Below are 20760 nucleotides of genomic sequence, written 5' to 3' on the forward strand. Positions count from 1 at the left end.
TTTTTGTTCTGTTTTATATTGGATTTGAAAAATTTCTCGCTGTTTTCGTTTCTCTGGTTCAATTCATACGCCACTCAATTTCCTTGCTTTTAAATTGTTTTTACTTTTAAATGTTTGGCAACTGTTGTGTGATCAATTCCAAATGTTTTTTATAGTTCATTTTGCACCTGACATGGGTCTTCATCAAATAATGCTTTCAACATCAATATCATTATTTTTAAAGCCTCAAAACCAATCTCGGCATGTTGTTTCTATGCTTCAGCTGCCGATTTTTTTTTTTATTTCCCCGCAAACACACTGTTGTGTCACGAAATTCGACATGTTACTCAGTACTTGCCACTAAGTTAGCAGCCTCTCTGAGCCTCGATTTTGATGGAAAGATAAGGACGTCGTACTTTCATCGTGACGGTATGGCTGAAGATAAATTCTCTTGAGCGATTACGAAGATACACCACCGACTCCCCACCTTCAAGGTTTGGGTAGGTAAATCGATATGAAACAAGGGAAAGCGTACGTCACGTTACACATATCTGTGCACTAAAATGACAAAGCTTCAATTTGACATCCTAGTTGAAGACGAATTTTGCAGACGGATTATGAAGATACACTACTGATACCCCTACCATTAAGTGTTGATGTAAGTACATCGGTTTATACTGATGAGTCGAGAACCCCTTAATAAGTTTTTTTATACATTAAAAGTGAAAAAAAAATTGTTCGACTTAGCAATTTTTCATTTAGTTATGATTTATTAAAATTTTTCATCGTTCTGAGGTTGGCACTTTTTTCTTAAAAGCCTATTAAAATCATGATAGCGAAATAACTAAATTTTTAAAGCCGAATTAAATTCTAAAATAACTGTCAGTTTTGAAAGCAAGCGGCTTGCTACAGACGCTAGACTGGCTAGATGCTGCCCTATTAACATACAAGAGCATCTAACATAAATGAATTTAGTTATTATATTCTTTCCATCTATTTAACTATATTTCTGAGTGTACGAATCAAGACGTTAAAGGAGCCGGCTCTGTAATCACTCAGCAGAAAAATACAGGCAATCGTTAACCATACCGTATTGGTGACTGCCAAAAGTCATATAAAAAACATTTTCAAGAGAGCATTTCTCGCTTGAGTTGGGATGAATTTGAGTTTATAATCGCTTTTATATGTACAATTTGTGTATCAATATTTACAAATTGTATATTTTAAAAAGTTTGTATCTTTATTAAATTACCTTATAAAATAAAAACTTTTAAATTTAAATTTAAATACTGAAGTATATTTATGCTTTATGGTTAACTGAAAAGTATAGCTATTCTTTTTAAAAAATTAAAATATTACACTTATTTGTTTATAAATTTGTATAAACCACTTTAATTTATTTTTTAAAATTACACTTCGACTGATTTCGAGGTAACTACCTCATTGTCAGGAATTTAAATAAGTTATAATTACACGCGTTGCTATTTATATAATAAAATATTAAATGAAACTATTTTTTTTTCAATTTTCTGTCTCTTTCATACAATATTTTTTTATATAAATAGCAACGCGTGTAATTATAAGTTAGGTTAATTCCTGACGATGAGGTAGTAACCTCGAAACCGGTCGAAGTGTAATTAAAAAAAATAAAATTAAAGTGGTTTATACAATTTTATAAACAAAAAAATGTCACACCACAAAGTGAAAAATGTTTTATATAACAATAATGAATAAAAATATTATTTAAAACATCTTTTTAAACCGAAACGTTGAAAAAAAAACACGAAAATAAACAGACGTTTAAAGTTTTAATAGTATCAACATTGAATAAGAAAAAGTTACGAAGCGACATGTAGTAACTTTACAGAATTTAGTTTTATTTTTAATGAATAAAAAAATATCATGCACACGAATTATTTTGGCGTCATAATTCAATTTAAAATTTGAGACACGAGATTTTCTGTTTGTTTTTAAATAAAGCGATTTAATTTTTTCCGTAAATTTGCTAAATATTGCTTGTTAACATGTTTCTTTCCAGTGTCGATATCTATACCAAAAATAATTATTTTTCTTGAAAAAAAATGTTTCCATCTTATTCTAATTGCGACTTCTACTCATCCAAGTGTTTTTTTAAATATAATATGCATATTTTGTCATAGATATATAAATACTTACAAAATAGCACGTTGTTTGTGCCATCAATTATAATTTTATTATTTCACATTTTCTACAGGTTATTTATTTTCTCTTCCGTTTTATAAAGGAGCAATGCAGATACAATAATATTCTCATTTATCACGTTTGTCTAGTGCAGTCCTCCATTTTGTGCAGCCAAGTAAGAACAGTGAAAAATTCAACATGTTTTCTATGAAGACAGTTTGATGACACTTCTATCAAATTTTTGTGAAAGAAAATGGCCGACTCCAATTTCGTGAAATTGAAATTCATTTTTCAGTAAAATAAGCAGTGTTTAAAGTATTTTTTCGCTTATAATAGAATAAAATTTTGATGTAAAATAATTAAGTGTACAAAAAAGTTTTTTACGAAGTTATCATAAAAAAATAAATTATTTCGAAATGAAAAGTAGTAAAAAATATTATTTGTGAACTATACGGATTTAAAGATAAAAATACTTATAAGCAGACTTATACAGTGTACACAATTTAACTCATTGCAGTTATTTTTTTGTTTTTTTATTCATTAATTTCATAAAAAGTACATATTTTTGTAAAATTCTAAACAAATATACTTTTAATTCATACGCAAAAAAAAAACATTTGCGTATGAATTAAATGTCATAAATTATACAACTAAGCGAAAATAGCCATAAATTTAGACATGCGTGATAATTAAAAAAAAAAAAAAATTGCTGTCTTTTGACTTACCAAAATAGGCAAAATGTTAAATTAGTTGTAAATAACTCACAATTAGGTAATGAAACTCAAGTTGGGGTAGAGTGGAATTCGGACCCCGTCCTTCTGATCCGTGAGTCAAAAGCTCCAGTCACGGGACCACAACCAGATTTCCATATTTAAGGACATTAGTATATAAGTAACTTTTTTTTATATTTCAAAGCATCAGAAACAAAATTTATTTATTTCCATTATTTTTAATGTGTACAATATTATGTCTGTACTATATTATTTGAATCTTAATTAAAACTGTCTGAGCTCCTGATGACAAACTATTAGTTAATAGTGACTTAAATCATGACTTATCTGGACGTTTTCACAAACTGATTAACCTCGAAAAAAGGAGAACATTAATGGACCTCACATTCCTCTATAAAATTATTAACAGTCTAGCTGATTCGTCCCAGCTCCTAAATAAAATTCAAATTAACTGTCCATCACGTGCCCTACGAAATCACCCAACCTTTAGAATACCTAGCGTCAATACGAACTATTGCCAGAATTCGTTTTTACACAGATCGTGTTCCACTTTTAACAGCTTTTTTAACCATATAGATATATATCATACAGGATTACAATTATTTAAAAATAGTGTATTGAAAACTTTTGAATAAAACTCCGGTTGGTCCCTTTTTCTCTTATATCACTCAAATTACATACATTCATATTATTATTATAAATTAAATTTCTCTTTTGAAATTTTGTATTACTTCTAAAATCGCTTTAATGAAATTTTATCGACTTCTCTTGGTTTAAAATCTTCTCCTTATATTGCTTTTTCAAATTTTAAATGATTACTTGCCATACTTGTTATTCCTTCTTTATTTTTTCTTTTTTCTCTGCTGCCATTGGCATGTTTTTATACTTGTTATACTTTTAAACTACTTTTAATTACTTATATTATATATGTTAATAAAATCAATATATTGCTGCTCTTACTATAATGTGTCATTAATTTTGAAGATGTTTTTTAAATTGACCTAAATTTAAATTTACTGTCTTATATTTCACTTAAAGATTCTTCTCATCGTTTCTTTGAATCCCTTAAAATAAATATGTGTTTTATGTTTTTCCTTTTTTAAAAAAAAAAATGTTATTACTATTTTATTTTATTTTTACATCTGAGTATGTTTTTCATTCTTTATTTCCATTCTTAATTCTTAATTACTCTTACAAGTTTTCTTCATTTTTAATATTATTTCCATTTGTAAATACTCACTACAAACTACAAACCTTAAAATATATTTTTTTTTCACTTAAATTTAAATTTTTAAACAACTTTCATTTATGTTTTCTTTTTCCTTCTCTTTTTTATACTTTCATAATTAACATTAGATTTAATTGCTTTTTAATATGGAAACTTCACTGGTCCATTAGAATTAAGTCCAATTGTGTAAAATATTAAACTTTGTAACTGTACTGTATGTTTCCTGAATAAAAGAAAATAAAAAAAAAATAAAAAAAAAATAAAAATAAAAAAAAAAAAAATAGTTTATTGTGACAAATATGTTTTAATGCCTTTTTTTAATGTATTATGTATAATGTATGTATAACATATGTATTTATTAAACGAATAAGGAATAATAATGAATCATATTGCATTTAAGCTGGGGTATTTCTAGTACACCTTACAGGAACTTGCGGATTTTTTTCCTTCAGATGCAGAAAGGTTAAGTTAAACCATTGTCTAGAACAGAGGTTCTCAAACTTTTTTGTGTCGTAGACCCCTTGATATATTTTTCGGTTTTTGGTAGACCCCCTACTTACCTGATAATGATTTTTCACAAATTTCTAACTGTAGTGAAGTTTAGTGTTAAAAACTTAGAAAGTTAAAAAAGTTGAAACAAATATTAAGTTTTATACATTTATTAATTGAATTTAAATTAAAACTGCTAAAAATAAAATGTTGTATCTGTTATATAAAATAAACGTAACATAAAATAAACTAAGCACTAAGTAAATGTTTTTAGTGGGAAGGATAAACATGATGCTTTAATAATAAATTATCAACATTTGTCGTCAATTTTGTCAGGTTTAATCTTAAATCTCCTCGGCCAATGATGTCCAGTCTGTTTCTTTTTTAGTTAGGAGATTGGCAACAGCGCTGAACTCCCTTTTCACTAGGTATGACGATAGAAAGGAAATTAAATATTTGCTCGCTATATTCCATAATACAGGATTAGTAACGGGTATATTTTTTTGCAGCCATAAGTACAAGTACTATTAGTGTATGTCGAGATCCACTATCGTGGGCCCCCATTTTCATTTCATGGACCCCTAAATTTTTTTTTCGATGACGTAGACCCTTTGCGGGTTGTCATAGACCCCTGGGGGTCGATATAGACCACTTTGGGAATCACTGGTCTAGAAGATATTATTATTTATGAAATTTAAAAGTTTCTGTAATAAAGTTCGATAAACAAAGTAATACTATTAGGAACACAACGTAATTCGGTTATGGATCGGATTTTATATCACCAATTTATGGAAATTAATGGAAACATAAAGCACTCTTCTGAAAGTATATTCATTAAATGTTTACAAACCGTTTTCGGTTTGTGAATTATTCGGAAGCATTAATATTATAGCTAATATCTGACTGCAAAATGGTCGAATTCAACTCCAGTCACAACAAATTTATTTATTTCAAACTGTTATAAATTTCGGCTTAACCCTTTCAGGCCACAATAAAAAATTTCGTAAATACAAAAATATTATGTATTCTGTAGTTAGTAAATATATTTTTATTTCTTAAATTAAAAGTGAATTGACAAATTTAATGAAACATGCATAGTACTTTCTGTACAATCCGACCCTGTCAGTAATACGGCGTTTTTATTAAGTGGGTAGCTCGTTACATTCAAGCGTGAATTGGAGACGAATGACTTCTTATGGCGTCATTATTAGTGATTTCCAGTAATCCGGCATTTATAGTAATTCGGCAGTGCTCTCGTCTAATATCTCGTCAAAGACAGGTCATAAGCCCTGTAAATGCCCAGACTTCCATATTCCCTTATCAAAAAAACTGAGATGTTGCAACAAATTAAAAAATGAATAACTTCCTAGGGAGGAAATCCAGCCAGTCTGCAAGCATTTTGACATACTCAAAACATTGTTGAATAAAAACAGTTCACACAACCTGACTTGTTCTTCGTTTTCCTGGGGGTTTTGCCCACGCTGATTTAAACTGTTATTTTTAGATACAGTTTTACTTAGCCGTGAAATTTATGAATTGATAATATCCTTGTGAATTTTTTTTCACATTGACAGTTAATTTTTTTAAAGCTTTTTGAACGCAGCATTATTTTAAGTATGGGTTTTTTAAGAATATTAAACGGCTTAAAATTCACAACTAATATCCACACAATCCAATTATTCTAATCAGAATTTTATTGTCTTAAGTTTCATAAATTACGAGCATTTTTGTTATTTTTATCTTTTTACCCCCTTGTATTGTCCAGGAGGCGTATAAATCTATAACTTAAACTGGATATTTATTTCGATGTTTCTTTTACCATAATATCTTCGTTTGAACAGACAAGTTGTGCGTCAGAAACAGAGTCTTAACCTTAATAAATATCAGCCTAAGTATGCCAGAAAGTTTCCTCAGCTGACTTCTTCTGATTGAAATAATCTTCGCATTACGTCCATTTTTTCGGTGGAATAACTTTGAGTTTAGTCGATCAATCATAATAAAAATGAGAACTCATTTGCGCCCTCGCAAAAATCAATACTTGAAGTGCCTTTACACTTTCTAAGCATGGTCATTGAATTAGAAACTTAAATTATTGAATTTGCTTCGAACAGAACAGCGAAATACTAAAAAAAAAATATATATATATTCAAATATACATACTTTATTTTTTAATTTTTTTTTTACTTGTTTAATTTTTTCATACATACATTATTTACATAGAAATAAAATAACAAAAATTGACTTTATAAAAATACATCCTAAAATTAAGCAATAACATAAATTGGAAAAAATGCCCACAAGGACTTCAGCGTCTGAGCGTGGGCCATTCCTTTTTTAATTATTAAAAAGTTTATAGCATATAAATATGGTATGACATGACCATGAAAAGAAAAGAAAAGAAAAAAAAAGAAAAGAAAAACCAAACAAGCATACACTGATATTACGAATACATAATTTATTTGCAGTATACATTTATTTTTTGTTTTAATCAACTATTTTTTTTTAAAGAATGTGTCTATTTGTTCCTTCCATGCTAATCCAAGACCTCAAACCTACTTTAAACTGTACCAGTGATTTAATGTTTTGTAGTTCCTTAATTAGAAGATTAAAGGATCTTGGACCAACATGTAAGAAGTGCCTCTATGTGAACGTAGTTCTGCATCCTGGAACTGACAGTACACTATTGGATATATTACTAATACGATTTAAATTATTACTCAACAATTCCCTATTCAAGTAAACATATTTCATGCACTGAAATAAATAAAATTTTCTTAAACTAAGGAGTTCACTTTCTACTTATAATTTATTACTAGGAAATAGTCTATGTTTTTTGTAAATTATCTTAATTACATTTTTCTGTGCAATTTCTATTGAGTGACTATACACGTCCAAGACGATAAAATGCATAAACCTTTTTCTTTCATTCAGGCTTTCTCACATTAAATGATGCAATATTGATTTATAAACTCATAAAAATAATAATAATGAAAGGGTTAAATTAAATAAAAAATATAACAAAATTTAAGCAACAAAACAATATATGTGAAATAAGAGTAAAAAAAAGATATGATTTAAAATGAGGAAAAAAACCTAAAACTCATTGCACAACGTGCAACGGTTTTAAACTGTACAATAAGTTACCAACCAGAAGAAATAAAGAACAAAGTTTTCGATATTTAAAATAAATTTATTGCAACGGAGAGAAAATGTTTTTGAAAAGGGAATACGAAAATCTAGGCATTTACAGGGCTTACGACCTATGACTGATTTTAGTGGCCACTTTACACACTCTCATTAATGTTTTGTCGGTTTTAGTTTGATATGCGTACGCGGTTTCTAGACTATTATAATTCTACGCAGTACATAAAAAACAACGAATTGCTAATAAAATTTTATAATTAAATCTACAATTGGGGAATTACTTAGAAAATATATTATATATTAAGAGTAGATTTTTACGACTTGATATAACTATCATATCATGAAAAGCGAATTTTCGTTAATGATTTTGGGATATGAAAGTGGCAGTTGGCGTATCGCTACTTTGACGTCACACATTTCGTAATGTAATACGTGCCGTTTGTCCTATGGAGCGCCAATCGCTTTAAGGTTATTTAAAATATGAAAATATTATTTTAAACCAGGAAAAAAAGTTATTAGACGTCACAGGGAAAAAAGTTACAATTTTTCTAACTAAAAAAACGTTAAAGAAAAACGTGAAATGACCGGATCGTAAAAAGTCAAAGATGCTTTTTGTTTGAATATATTTTGTTTTTGACGAGTTCTGAAAATCTATTGTCTGTATATGGGCCTTAGTATATCAGTTTCGTTGGAAACACTTTGAGAAATGATGTCTCTATAGGTCGAACGCCCGCAAGCATAAATTAGCAAATTTTCAAAGCCATAATCGATGTAAAGCTGAAAAAGTCAAATGTTCTGGAACCTTATACAATACGCACAATTCTCTGTATTGTAAGAAATCTTTAGTGGCTCGTTTGGTCTATTGTGCAGACGATAAATCACTCTGATGGACAGTCTTAAAACATAACAAATTGAGTTCAGTTTAAAAAGAGATGTTAGAAAACAAATTGTTTTGTAATTGTAGGAGTGTTAAATAATTTGTGGGTATTATGAAAAATAGAAAGTTGGTTGGTAATTTCATTAAACGTAGTTAAGAAGTAGACTGACTTGCTTTTTGTTGAAAAAACTACTTTTGCAAATTGTTTTTGGTTAATTTTATTATTTTTATTTTTTTATAATAAAGAGTAAATCATAATTGAACATAGTTATACAAAAAGTAGCCAGCCATAGAAAAGTGAAAATGAGATCATAGCCATTTTGTGGAAATATATTAAATTTATTTGGATAATTTATACAGCGCCATTTTAATGAAAAATCAGCTCAAAGGCGCCGTACAATAAATAAATATCCCAGCACGTCTTGCAGCTACAGAGCGCATGGACGATTGGAATTCTAGTTCCTCATCTCCAATTATGATATATTACATTTATGATATATTGTAGCTAGATTATAGCACGTCTTGCAGCTACAGGGCACATGGACAGGAAAAAATCTCGCCCCTATTCACATTAAAAAAACAAATGAATAAAAATGAAAATTAGATTACAGCAAGTCTTGCAGCTACTGGGCGCATGGACGGTTGGAGTGAATTATAAAATCTACACAACCGTTGAAATGTTTTTGACTTTAATAAACGATAAACAATGAATAAATAGGTTTTTTTTATATATTACAAGGAAGAATTTTATTATATATTTGACCAGTTTAAATGATTTTTATAGTACCATAAGATTTTTCTAGTTGTGTGGGTGTTTTCTGCAAATTGAGAAACGCCGTTTTTGTGATCGACACCTTTTTCCAAAGGTGATTAATACAGTTTTTTGTATGAAAGTGGTCTGGCTGTTTTTAGCAAAACATAGAATCGACCCCACTGCACCCGATAATATCAATATCTCATTTTTCCAAAATTGTGGACTGGCGGCTTTCTGCATAACTACGTTCCATTTATAATTGTTATTTAAAGCATTAACTTTGTGGTGCAGCATTATTGATTTTATTAAACTTTTTTGCCATATGTTATTAAATTACTTTTCTGCATTCGGATTCTTGACGTGTTTACATTTTTATTAAGTATATATCTTTATTAATATTTTGTATTTTGTTTTGATTATTTTTTGTATTGTTTAATATGTTTATACATTTAATATGTTTTTATTATATTTTAACACGGAATTTTCTAACAAGTCGGGACATAATGGAATATATATATATATATATATATATATATATATATATATATATATATATGGAATCCCCAGTATGCCATATATATAAGTAGAACAGAAAATATTCAAAACAAATTTATAAAGTACCTTAAATACAAAACCGGTATTTCTTATGTATCTACTCTCCCTGCCTCCACCTTCCATGGAATCATTTCTCTACAATACCGCAGAGTGTGTGCGGACCAACTACTGCTTTACAAAATTATGATAGTAATGGTTGACTGTACAGAGCTGCTTGGTTTAATAACAATACATGTGCCAGCCAGGATTTGTAGATGGTACTACCTGTTTCATGTACCAATAAGTAAAACATCGTATGTTAAAAATGCTTTTTTTCGTAGGACTTTTTCAATATATAATACAAAATTTAAAAATATAGATTACACCAACATCACTCTGTCAGATTTAAAATTTACACTAAGAATGCATTATGTAACTTAGTAGACATTATATTAAAAAATATGTACATCTCCCTTCCCCTCCTTATCCTCTCTTCAAGCATTATTGTCCTAATCTCGCCCAATTTACAGTAACTTAATGTTTTTAAAATAAATATACAAAAATTCTTTGATTATTGAGTACATGAAAATAACATTTTTATGTGTATAAATTGTATGTATTTATTTGATATATAATATATTTTATTTACTAACTTTGTATACTATGTGGAAATCTGTTATTAGTTCTGAGTTTACACACTATATCTGTATGTTTACTAAAAATGTAGAACTGTTGATTTCCCAAATAAAATAGAATAAAATAAAAAAATTAATTATAATTGTGCTATGATAAAATTGTGTATTATTTGCATTAAATAAATAAATAACAAAAAGAATATAACTAATTACTGACTTGTCTGTATCTATTGGTTTTGAGACGTACCCGTTTCTTCGTCAGAACACCAATTTAACCAACATACAGAACCAACTATTTCTCCCAAAACATAAAATATTTTCATAACCAAATCAGTGAATGTGCTTATTAAAATACATGTCGCGTTGGTTTTATATTTTTGTGCAACAATGTTGAAGGTGTATAGAAAGAAAATTTGGGAAAAAAATGACATTTTTTAGTATATTCTGTAAACTGGCTATTAAAAAAAATCCTCTAGAAACAAATTTATGGGCGGGGGGAACAATTACAAAAGTCAACTTATTCATTTTTTTTATTTGCTCATCTTGTAGCATGCATCTATGTTCACACGTGTTTCTAAATACGGAAGGCAAATAACGTAATTAAAGATAGTATTATCAATGTAATTTATCGCACAAAATATAATTATTAGTTATCGGCTACAAAAAAAGTTTTGTCAAATTTGAACCTTTTCTAACTTTATGCCGTAAACGACGTTATATTGAAGAGTTGCAACATGATCATGTATTTTTGATTATTAGCAATAATCCAATTTTTATAAGTATGGAGAAAAAAAGGATATTTTTTTTATGTTAGATTTGATTCCTGCAATGTTTGAGACACATAAAGCTGTCTCTTGAAAAGTAAGGCATTTTGACTTATGTGATTGTTACTTAGGTTGTTGTAAATGTTCAATTCATTTATTGACTCAAGAAATAGGCTTGCAAATTTAGTTATACATTTTCAGAGCCCATCAACTTTTAAAATCGCTAACCTTCCAAATTTATAAAAAGTGGCAAATCATACTTAGCCATCATTCCACTGGTGTAATACTAAAAGACATACCTCTCATCAAGATATTTTTTTAATTTGTATTCTTTTCTTTTCAGATGAGATACTTCTCCTGTGTGCCATCTTCCAGTAATATTATGAACATAATATTAACTGAATGAATTCATAACCATCAAGACCGACTTTCGATCCGCCTGTGTATACGGCCCCGCGTTGTGCAGTGCTGATTAGTGCGAAGTTCTGTGCAAGTGTAGTGAGGTGATCGAGTTATAAAGGGTGTTCGGGAAGTGAAGTAAGCTGGATCCTGACATCATGGAGACGGAGGAGCTAACGAAGCTCGTAGATGGAATATACAAGGTAAATTTTAAAAACACAACGTCACTTTTTAATACAATGTCACTTTTAACCTTTTCAGCCTAGGAGTATATTTAAAAAGACATGAAATTCAAGTTTGATTGACTCACGTACCTACTAAAATTAACAAAAGAATTTGTTGTGAAATTACCGATATTTCTATGTTAGTACGTATCTACTTATTCTGAAGCTCAATTTTTAGTTTGACACCTGACTTCTGGCTGTTTCGAAGCCTATTCCTGTCCTTTTCTTAATGATATTTCAAGGAAGTTTTAAGTACACATTGGAACCCCGTTTTAAACGGTCTACAAATGAAATATTTTTGACATAAATTTGACCCTCTCTTCCCGGTGATGTGTAGCTAGTAAACATTGTATATACTAACTTTTATATTTATGTAAATGTGATAAATACTACTGCCCAGTTATAGATGGGCACAGATAAAGCAATAAATATGTGTTGCAAGTCGCGGCGTATGATGTAAAAAAATACTGAATATGCGATTGTTTTACACATTCTTTATGTCTCACTCTCGATGCTACTGGAATATTTGAGCTCTAGAAATAAAATTTTACGCGTCATGCAGACCGATAACTAAGAGCCAGATTAATATGTGTGCCAGATGCCAGTAGCTCTCCGAGCTCCGTTGAGGGTGGTTCTCTCGCTCGCCCTGCGAGCGTCAGTTAATATATTTTTTTATGTTTTTAGCAATCTATAATTCTCACACAGTAAAGGTTTTAAAAATAAAAATAATAATAAAGGTGTGTTTTAAAAAGTAAAACAAAAGTTTTATTTGGTTTCACCACGGATATTCATTTTTTTAAAACGTTGTTAGTTTCACCACAATGACGACGATATTCCTTTTTCAAATAAGTTTTTTTCCAGATAAATTATCCGTCAATCATAATAAATTCTCGGGACGGTTCAATCTAGTATTTGTTTCCAAATATGTTGTCTTATTCAACATAATATGCAAAAAGGAATTATCACTTTTTAAGATAATTACAGTCTACGAAATTATTTCGAGTAAAAAAAAATTTGCTTGCTACTTATTAGTAGCATAAAAAAATATTTCTAAATTTATAATTTTGAATTTCCGCTAAAACGGTCATTGCTTTGGCCACACCTTAATGCCCTACGATTCATATTGATTTTAAACTTTGTTCGTAACCTCCCAAATTTTTATAGAACATCGCCTCGAATCTTGACGTCACAATTATCAATGCTAAACGTGTCGTGTTTTTTTTCTGGTGACATATTTTTTAAAAATTTATTTTTAAAGTTATGTTTGAAAGCATTCATCCACAAAATCCATATCAATTTCTAAAATAACTTTGATTTTTATTAATTCATTTCATATATTTTTATTGGTATTCGTAGTGTGTGATATTTCCCTGTTATGATTGAAATTGTAGTCAACAAACCAACATGTGGGACACGTTTATTTGTCAAAGAAAGTGTTTACGCATTTTTCAGACAATAAGAATTCTAGGTTCACTGAGACAATGGAACGCTTGCCAATTGTTTTGTTAACCAATATTTGAAGAATGTAAAGAAATTTCTCTTGTAAACATTTAATGTTCATTGTTGATGAAAATCCTCAACCAGCTAGAGTGATGTTGTACGTAATTTGCTTTCCTTGTAAGACCGGTTATAATTATTATAGATAAAAGAAATACAGTTAGGTTATTATAATTACCAATGTGTATTCCAATTGACTTTATTTTTAAGCGATTCAACAGACTATTCGCCTTTTTTTTTTTTTAATTATTTAATTTTTTTATTTTTAAAAAATTATTTCGTTTTTTTACAATATACATAAGAGGTAAAACAGAATATACAAAAAAACTACGGATAAAATCATAGCAATATACATATTAACAGTAAAAATAGTAAACCAAAAATCCCACAAAGGCTTGGCCTGTTTGTGGGTGTACAAGAAATGTTTATGATTTTTTGCTTCTATGATAAATAGACAGGCATAACATGTTTGTGTTTTATAAGAAAAATAAAATATTCTGCAAAAGATTAAAAGGTTTTTTTGCTATTTTACAGTAATTAAAAAGGAAATTGAAAATATTTTATAAAAAATCCTTATTTTTAAAGGACAACAATATATATCATAGACAGGCATAACATTGTTGTGTTTTATAAGAAAAATAAAATATTCTGCAAAAGATTATAAGGTTTTTTTTCTATTTTACAGTAATTAAAAAGGAAATAGAAAATATTTTTAAAAAAATCCTTATTTTTAAAGGACAACAATATATATCATAGAAAAAAAGTTAATATCTTTAGTTTGATTCCAGGATAGTGCGTGTTTTTAAAAAGAAGGGAAATTTATAAAGTTTGGGATCAATGAAATATTATCAGTAAAAAAATAATAAAAAAATTTTGGGCCTACAAAATATGCATGTCTCTGTGCTAGCCTCGTGTTACAATGCGGTATTTCTAACACACGATTCCTTCTTTGAATTGATTTATTTGGATTTGTAAATACATTTTGCTTCTTAAATATAAACTTTAAACATTAAAAACTATATATTTGTCTTATATCTAAAAGTTTAGCTTCTTGAAATAATTGGAAATAGGTAAAGTGCGATTTTTGTGAAGCATTATTTTTAATATAAATTTTTGAACAGTTTCTAATGGTTTTATATGGTTGTTATAAGTTCCTCCCATCCAATTATTCCATAGGAAAGCGATGACTGTACAAGTGCATAAAATACCAATTTAATAGTATTTAGCTAAAACTTAACCGTTTGAAGACATAGGTTAAATATCTCAGTTTATTAACAATTATTTCAAGATGATTAGTTCATTTAAGTTGACTGTCAATGAATTCTCCCTCAGGAATATAACAAAAATGTACATCCAATACACAATATATACACTGTTTACAAATAAATAAAAACAAACTAATTTCAATCAGATACCAAATTCCTTAATTCCACACTATTTACGGTCAAAATAGTATCGTTTTTAAAGGAATATAACATTTTGAAAATCTCCCCAATTAACTGAGTACTTTTAAAACTCGTATACCACTAAACAAATTCAAAGAAAATATGAAGAAATTTTTTGAACCCGAGTAAAAACATCTTTCCATTTATTTGTTTTATTTATTAATAAGTTTTATCATATAACAAACATTTTTTTGTACACTTCGTCCAGCTAACAAAGGCACATAACCCGTTTCAAGCTAGACAGTAACATTTTGATACATAAAAATAATTTACAAGTTAAAAGAAAGAACAGACAAACAAAATATAAACTTACTGGTATACACATAAATATACATTTATAAACACAGACATACATAAATATATAGTATAACCGTATTATTATTAACTGTTTTTCTCTTTATTTTGAATAATGTTTACTTTTATTCTTGTTTTATATTCGAAATTAAATAACTTCAAATTACTAAATGAAAGAAGTATACAGATTGAAAAAAAAAAGTTTTTTCGGGCGTTGCTTAGTATGTAGGAGAAATAATTTAATTAGATGAATCTCACCCGCATAAATAAAGGTTTAAGCTCTTTGACTTCACAAATATCAACAGAAGAATAAATTGAAGGAATAAAAATGTTTAAATATGGGCAGAATGGTGAATGGTACATAAGGATGGAAACAAATAAATTATTTCTCAATAGTGTCGTTAGAAATAAATGACTTTGAAATGTGTTCATTTTTATATTGGCGAGTTATTATAAAAAACAATATTTTACGACTAATATTTTAAGTAAATTTTATTGACTGTTTTCATAACGTTCAAATTTCAATAGGTTCCAATATTTCAAGTCTGTCCAAATGTTTGTTGACAAAAGACTCCACAAAAATCGACATAAGGAAGAATCGAAGAAATATGGATTTTTAAACAGGCAGAATGGTGAATGGTACACAGTGTGTAAAGTGGCTACTTAAATCAGCCAATGGCAGATCATAAGCCCTGTAGATGCCTTGACTTCTATTTTACCTTCTCTAAAATGTTCTTCATCTCTGTTGTAATATGTTACTAAATGATAGTGTAAGTTCCTCTCCATGCACAAGAACTAGTCTCTTTTTTTAGAATGTTACAGGTTTAATGATTAACTAAATATAAAAAATAGATTGTAATAGAAAAAATACATGTAACATTTTATCCTAAATTATTAAATATAGCTTGATTAGAATGACACTTGTCAAACTTATTTCATTAGTGATGGGAAATTACTGATCACTGATCAAATCGATTTTATTAGTTATTTCATGCAATCATCTCTGTTTCCGAAAATTGATATAAAAAAACGCAAAAACAAGCCTACTTTAGTGTGTTTAACACAATTTTTCACCAAAAAATGAGACATTTATACTTTTTTCATGAACAAAATCAAATTAATTATTTTTTATTCGATCAATTTACATTGATCAATTTGTCCCATCTCTAACGTTTTTGCAAAATGATGTAACCATGTAAGAACGTCGTTAATAATTAGGTTTATTTTAGTTTTCTTTTCGTTTTAAAGCTGATTTTATATATTAATATTGATTTATGTTTCAAGAATTGTATTAAAAAAATAAATTAACACGCCAGATACAAATGATTTTTCGTGTGTCAATATAAATAACTCATTTGGCAATAAGTCCACCAATGTGCAATTAACGTTATGTACAAAAAGATAACTAAAATAAAAAAAAAACATGAAAAATAGCAAATGTGTTGAAACTGGCGAAACCGCTCTGTAGCGGTAAATTATGCATTAAAGCGAGAAAACTATATTCCGTGCAGTGCCGGCACATGTGTAGATAGTTTACACATAACCTCACTTTGAACATGCGTACTGACAGAGTGTTGGTAGGAATTTATATTATTTCGAAGATTTAGTAACGTGTTAATAGGAAGATTTGGCGTTCCAATGGGCAGACTGTCATTGCGCACTACACCACTAAACGCTAGACTTAAAACTTTGTATACATTTTTTTTAGTTTGAAGAATATGGCCAGTTTACCTGACCAGATAATTAATTTTGGATATGAGGAAGAAATTAATTGCCAGATAAATCTTAAATAAACATACTCTATTTTCCAAAATGTTTTGCCTCTTATATTGCTTTGAGTATATTTCTCGTTTTCATTTATATTTAAATGATAATATACGAATATGAAAGCGCCACTGACGAACGTTAATGAGGATTTTGGCAGATTAAGTTTTAAATAATGGTATTGTTCACTAAGATTCAACATCGGAATAATTTAGATTAAACCGAATCAAATAGTAATAATTTAATACGTTTTAGTTTCAACTAAGCACTGACAGTAAATCTGATGACAAACTGGCATATATTTTTTAATTTAATTTGTTTCACTTTTGTACACCTGAGCTTTGAGCGATGTCGCAACGTAGGAGATAAAACTTTAATATTTCTTAACAGGTTTAAATAAAAAAAATGTCTCGAAAGTTTTACTACTTGAACCGTGATATTGAATCGCATGAAATTTCCAAGCAAAATATAAGTTTACTTTTGACGAGTTTGCAGTTGGAATACTTACTTCGGTTAAGACTAAATTTTTTAACTAATAAATTTATGTAAGCTTAAAATATCTACACATTAATATTTTAAAGCAATAAATACACCTTATATGAGAGTTTAATCGTTTGTAAAATATAAATCTATGATAAAAAATAAATCTTTCTCTGACTCTCACTTTTGGCTCTTCGCGGACGACAACAAAATGCTCAAAATAATTAAAACTTGACAAGACTGTTTCCTTCTTCAATCAGACATTAACTCTTATAACCAATGGTCTTTTTTTTTCTCTTTTTCTCTTTTTAACCAAGTCAATAAATTAGAACTTAAAATTTAAAAATGCAAAATAATGTAGTTTCATAGAACCAAACAACCGATATCCTTAGAGTACTTAATAGAAACCTCCAAAATTGATGTATTTAAGTCCTTCAGAGATTTAGGAGTTGTTTGGACTATAAACTAACATACAACGAGCATATAAGCATACAGCAAACAAATTACTGAAATTACTTGGCTTCATTATTGATTATAATTTTACTAATGTCCGTACAATTGCTCAACTGTTCGCCCACTTCTTGAATATGCCTCCGTGGTCTGGTCTCCATTCTATGTCAATCGCATAGATCACATTGAATCAGTCCAACATCGCTTGTTTCGAAAAGTAGCATGGATGCTTGGGCAAGAGAGAGGTAATTATTCTAATGCTGATATAGAGTCAATGTTAAATATTTCTAGTCTACAAAAACGTAGAACTAATATTGATTCCATATATAAGTTTGGCATACTAAATGGTATAATCGATGTTCCATCATTACTGGGACAAGTTAAATTCAATATTCTGACTCGTGGGTTGAGAAACAATGAAGTAATGTTCATCGATCAGCATAGAAAAAAACTATGGACTTAATTCTCCAATTGTTGTCGTATTGTTAACTCAAAACAAGATCTGGACTTTTTTGGTTTGAGTTTACAACGATTTAAACAAGCACTAAATAAATAGTCCAGATCTTGTCTTCATGTCCCATATGTTTGTCTATGCTTCTTTTTTTAATCTTTTAAATTATTTTTTTATTGTTATATTTAAACCCTATAAATTGTATACATGGACAATATCCGTAAATAAATAAATCAATAAATAAAAAGTATAAAATACATATTAACAGTAATAGTACTTCAAAGTAACGCACCTTGTGTATCCATTAATTTTTGTCTTTTATCTTCATTTTATAACAGAATGCTAACATTTATTGAGTGTAGAGATATAGCTTATAATGACGCAATTAGGCATGGCCCATGCGTGCGGACTTACCCCGATTAATTTTTATTAAAACGTACTGTTTATTGTTATTTAGACTCTACCCGGGTGATCCAGCGAACTTCCTGACTGCGGTTTCTGACTGGCTTGGAAGAACACTTCTAAATTCTATTTTGTTTTTTTAGTTTTCATGTTTTTGTTTCTTGCCAAACGTTAAATAAATAAATGTTATTTTGTAAAGGTAACCATTATTGTTATTAGGTGCTCAAGAGAAGTACAGTGTAACGGTTTCATAAAGGACTTTCCGCTTTCTTGACATACCATATTATAAAACGGATTACCTCACTTTAATTTTCTAATAATGTTCACTTTTACTACAATAGTCTAACGGTTAATAAATGATTTATTTTACAAAATAATTATATTTTCAAAATAATCACGACATTCGAATTTAATCCATATTAAGGTAAACAGTTGTATTTCATATTCGTATTACAGGTAGTCGTGATATGAAACCGGTGGCATTTTAAATGTATTTTAGTGGTTTTACTCTAAATAAATACACCTTAAAATGAATTAACACTGTAAATCATAACTTTTAATTTTTTTAGTTCAATTATTTATTTAAAATTATTTGCGATTCCATTGTAATGATGTAATAACTTATATTTACATAATTTAAAAATACTTGTTTTTTTCTTATAATAAAATCTTCTCTTAAAGTACACCGCCAAAACATGTTTCAATAATTTGTCTCACTCTGTTCCATTGAAATATTGCGAATTGTATCTTTTTCAACTTATTTTTAAATGTACCTACACTTAAGATAATATTTAGTTTTAAATAAATTATCCTGACACTGTATAATATTCACCAGTCTGAAGATGCCCATTAGAGGGTGAGAGCGCTAATTGGTCAAATAAATAAGTGGAATTGTACCAAGTATTTTTTAATTATTAACTTATATGTAAATATAAGTTATTACGTCATCAGTAAATCATAATGTTAATGTTTCAAGTATTAATTTTATTTACTAAACCGTATGTGGTATTTTGCTATTAATACATAATTAATAGGTTTTATAATTTCACTACATGTAGATTTACTTGTACTCCGTGTCCAGGTAGGTGAAGAACACGGTTCTCTGTGTGAAATAAAACTAGAACCGTAGACGAGTGTTTTCGAATCAATGGCTTGTTTTTGGTCAAAATCCTGAATAAAAAAAAAGAGTTGATATAAATATATCTCGTTGAATATTAATTGGCACGTTGGCCAATCATTTTTGAGGTTCTGGGTTCAATTCCTAGCATATGAACGTGAAATATTGATTTTGAAGGTCGTTCAAACTATAGTATTTTTTTAACAATATTTCGAGTGTGTCAAAACTTTTGTAGACAAGGACTGGGTTCAACTCCCTGGGGAGCTGTTTATATTAACATCTTACAAAAGAGATGTTGAACATTTAAGAAAAGGTAATATAGAAGTCTAGGCATTAACTTCACAAACATCAACAGATGAAAGAATTGAAGAAATATAGATGTTCAAATATAGGCAGAATATTTAATGTTACACAGTGTGTAAAGTGGCCACTTAAACCAGCCATTGACAGGTTATAAGCCCTGTAGATGCCTAGACTTCTATATACCTTCTCTAAAATGTTCTTCATGTCTTTTATAATATGTTACCATAGTATTTCATTGTTCCTAGACTGGCACCTGAAGCGTACGACTGATCACTTTATCATCTCGATTTACTTGTTGCGTTACGCCATGGATGTTTTCTTCACGTACCAAATTATATTCAGCTAACATCGTGCAAATCCGCAATTATTTTGGAATTCCTTAATAATTTATTATGCAAACCATAGTTATCGTATTTCGTTTGCATGTTTTCTTGGTAATTGGTTAAAATAATTTGTGGGTTTCACAATGCTTCACTAAGGCGATTAGCAAGTGTGAAAGTACCAGTTAAAGCACAATTTGCGAGGAAATTATTGTAAGGCCGACGTCACATTTGACCCGACACGCTGGATTAGAGACTAAACAGTGGCGGTACAAACTTTTTTGTATTTACAGATTTAAAATCTGTGAGTATTTGTAGA

The 20760-nt window shown here is 28.8% G+C and overlaps 1 protein-coding gene across 3 annotated transcripts in view; it reads left to right on the forward strand.

The window, feature by feature from the left end:
- The window catches only part of LOC148273775 (BAR/IMD domain-containing adapter protein 2-like 1), a 349284-nt gene that overhangs the window by 238229 nt on the left and 90295 nt on the right, over positions 1-20760 (forward strand). For all 3 annotated transcript variants that reach the window (XM_088238213.1, XM_088238211.1, XM_088238212.1), the window contains one exon: positions 11639-11897. In XM_088238213.1, coding sequence (XP_088094339.1) covers positions 11853-11897 — 45 coding nt within the window. In that variant the 5' untranslated portion in view covers positions 11639-11852. The remainder of the gene's footprint in view (positions 1-11638; positions 11898-20760) is intronic.

The sequence above is a fragment of the Micrasema longulum genome, unplaced genomic scaffold, assembly GCF_059751315.1.
Source record: "Micrasema longulum isolate JH-2025_06_02 unplaced genomic scaffold, ASM5975131v1 h1tg001837l, whole genome shotgun sequence".
NCBI lineage: Eukaryota > Metazoa > Arthropoda > Insecta > Trichoptera > Brachycentridae > Micrasema > Micrasema longulum.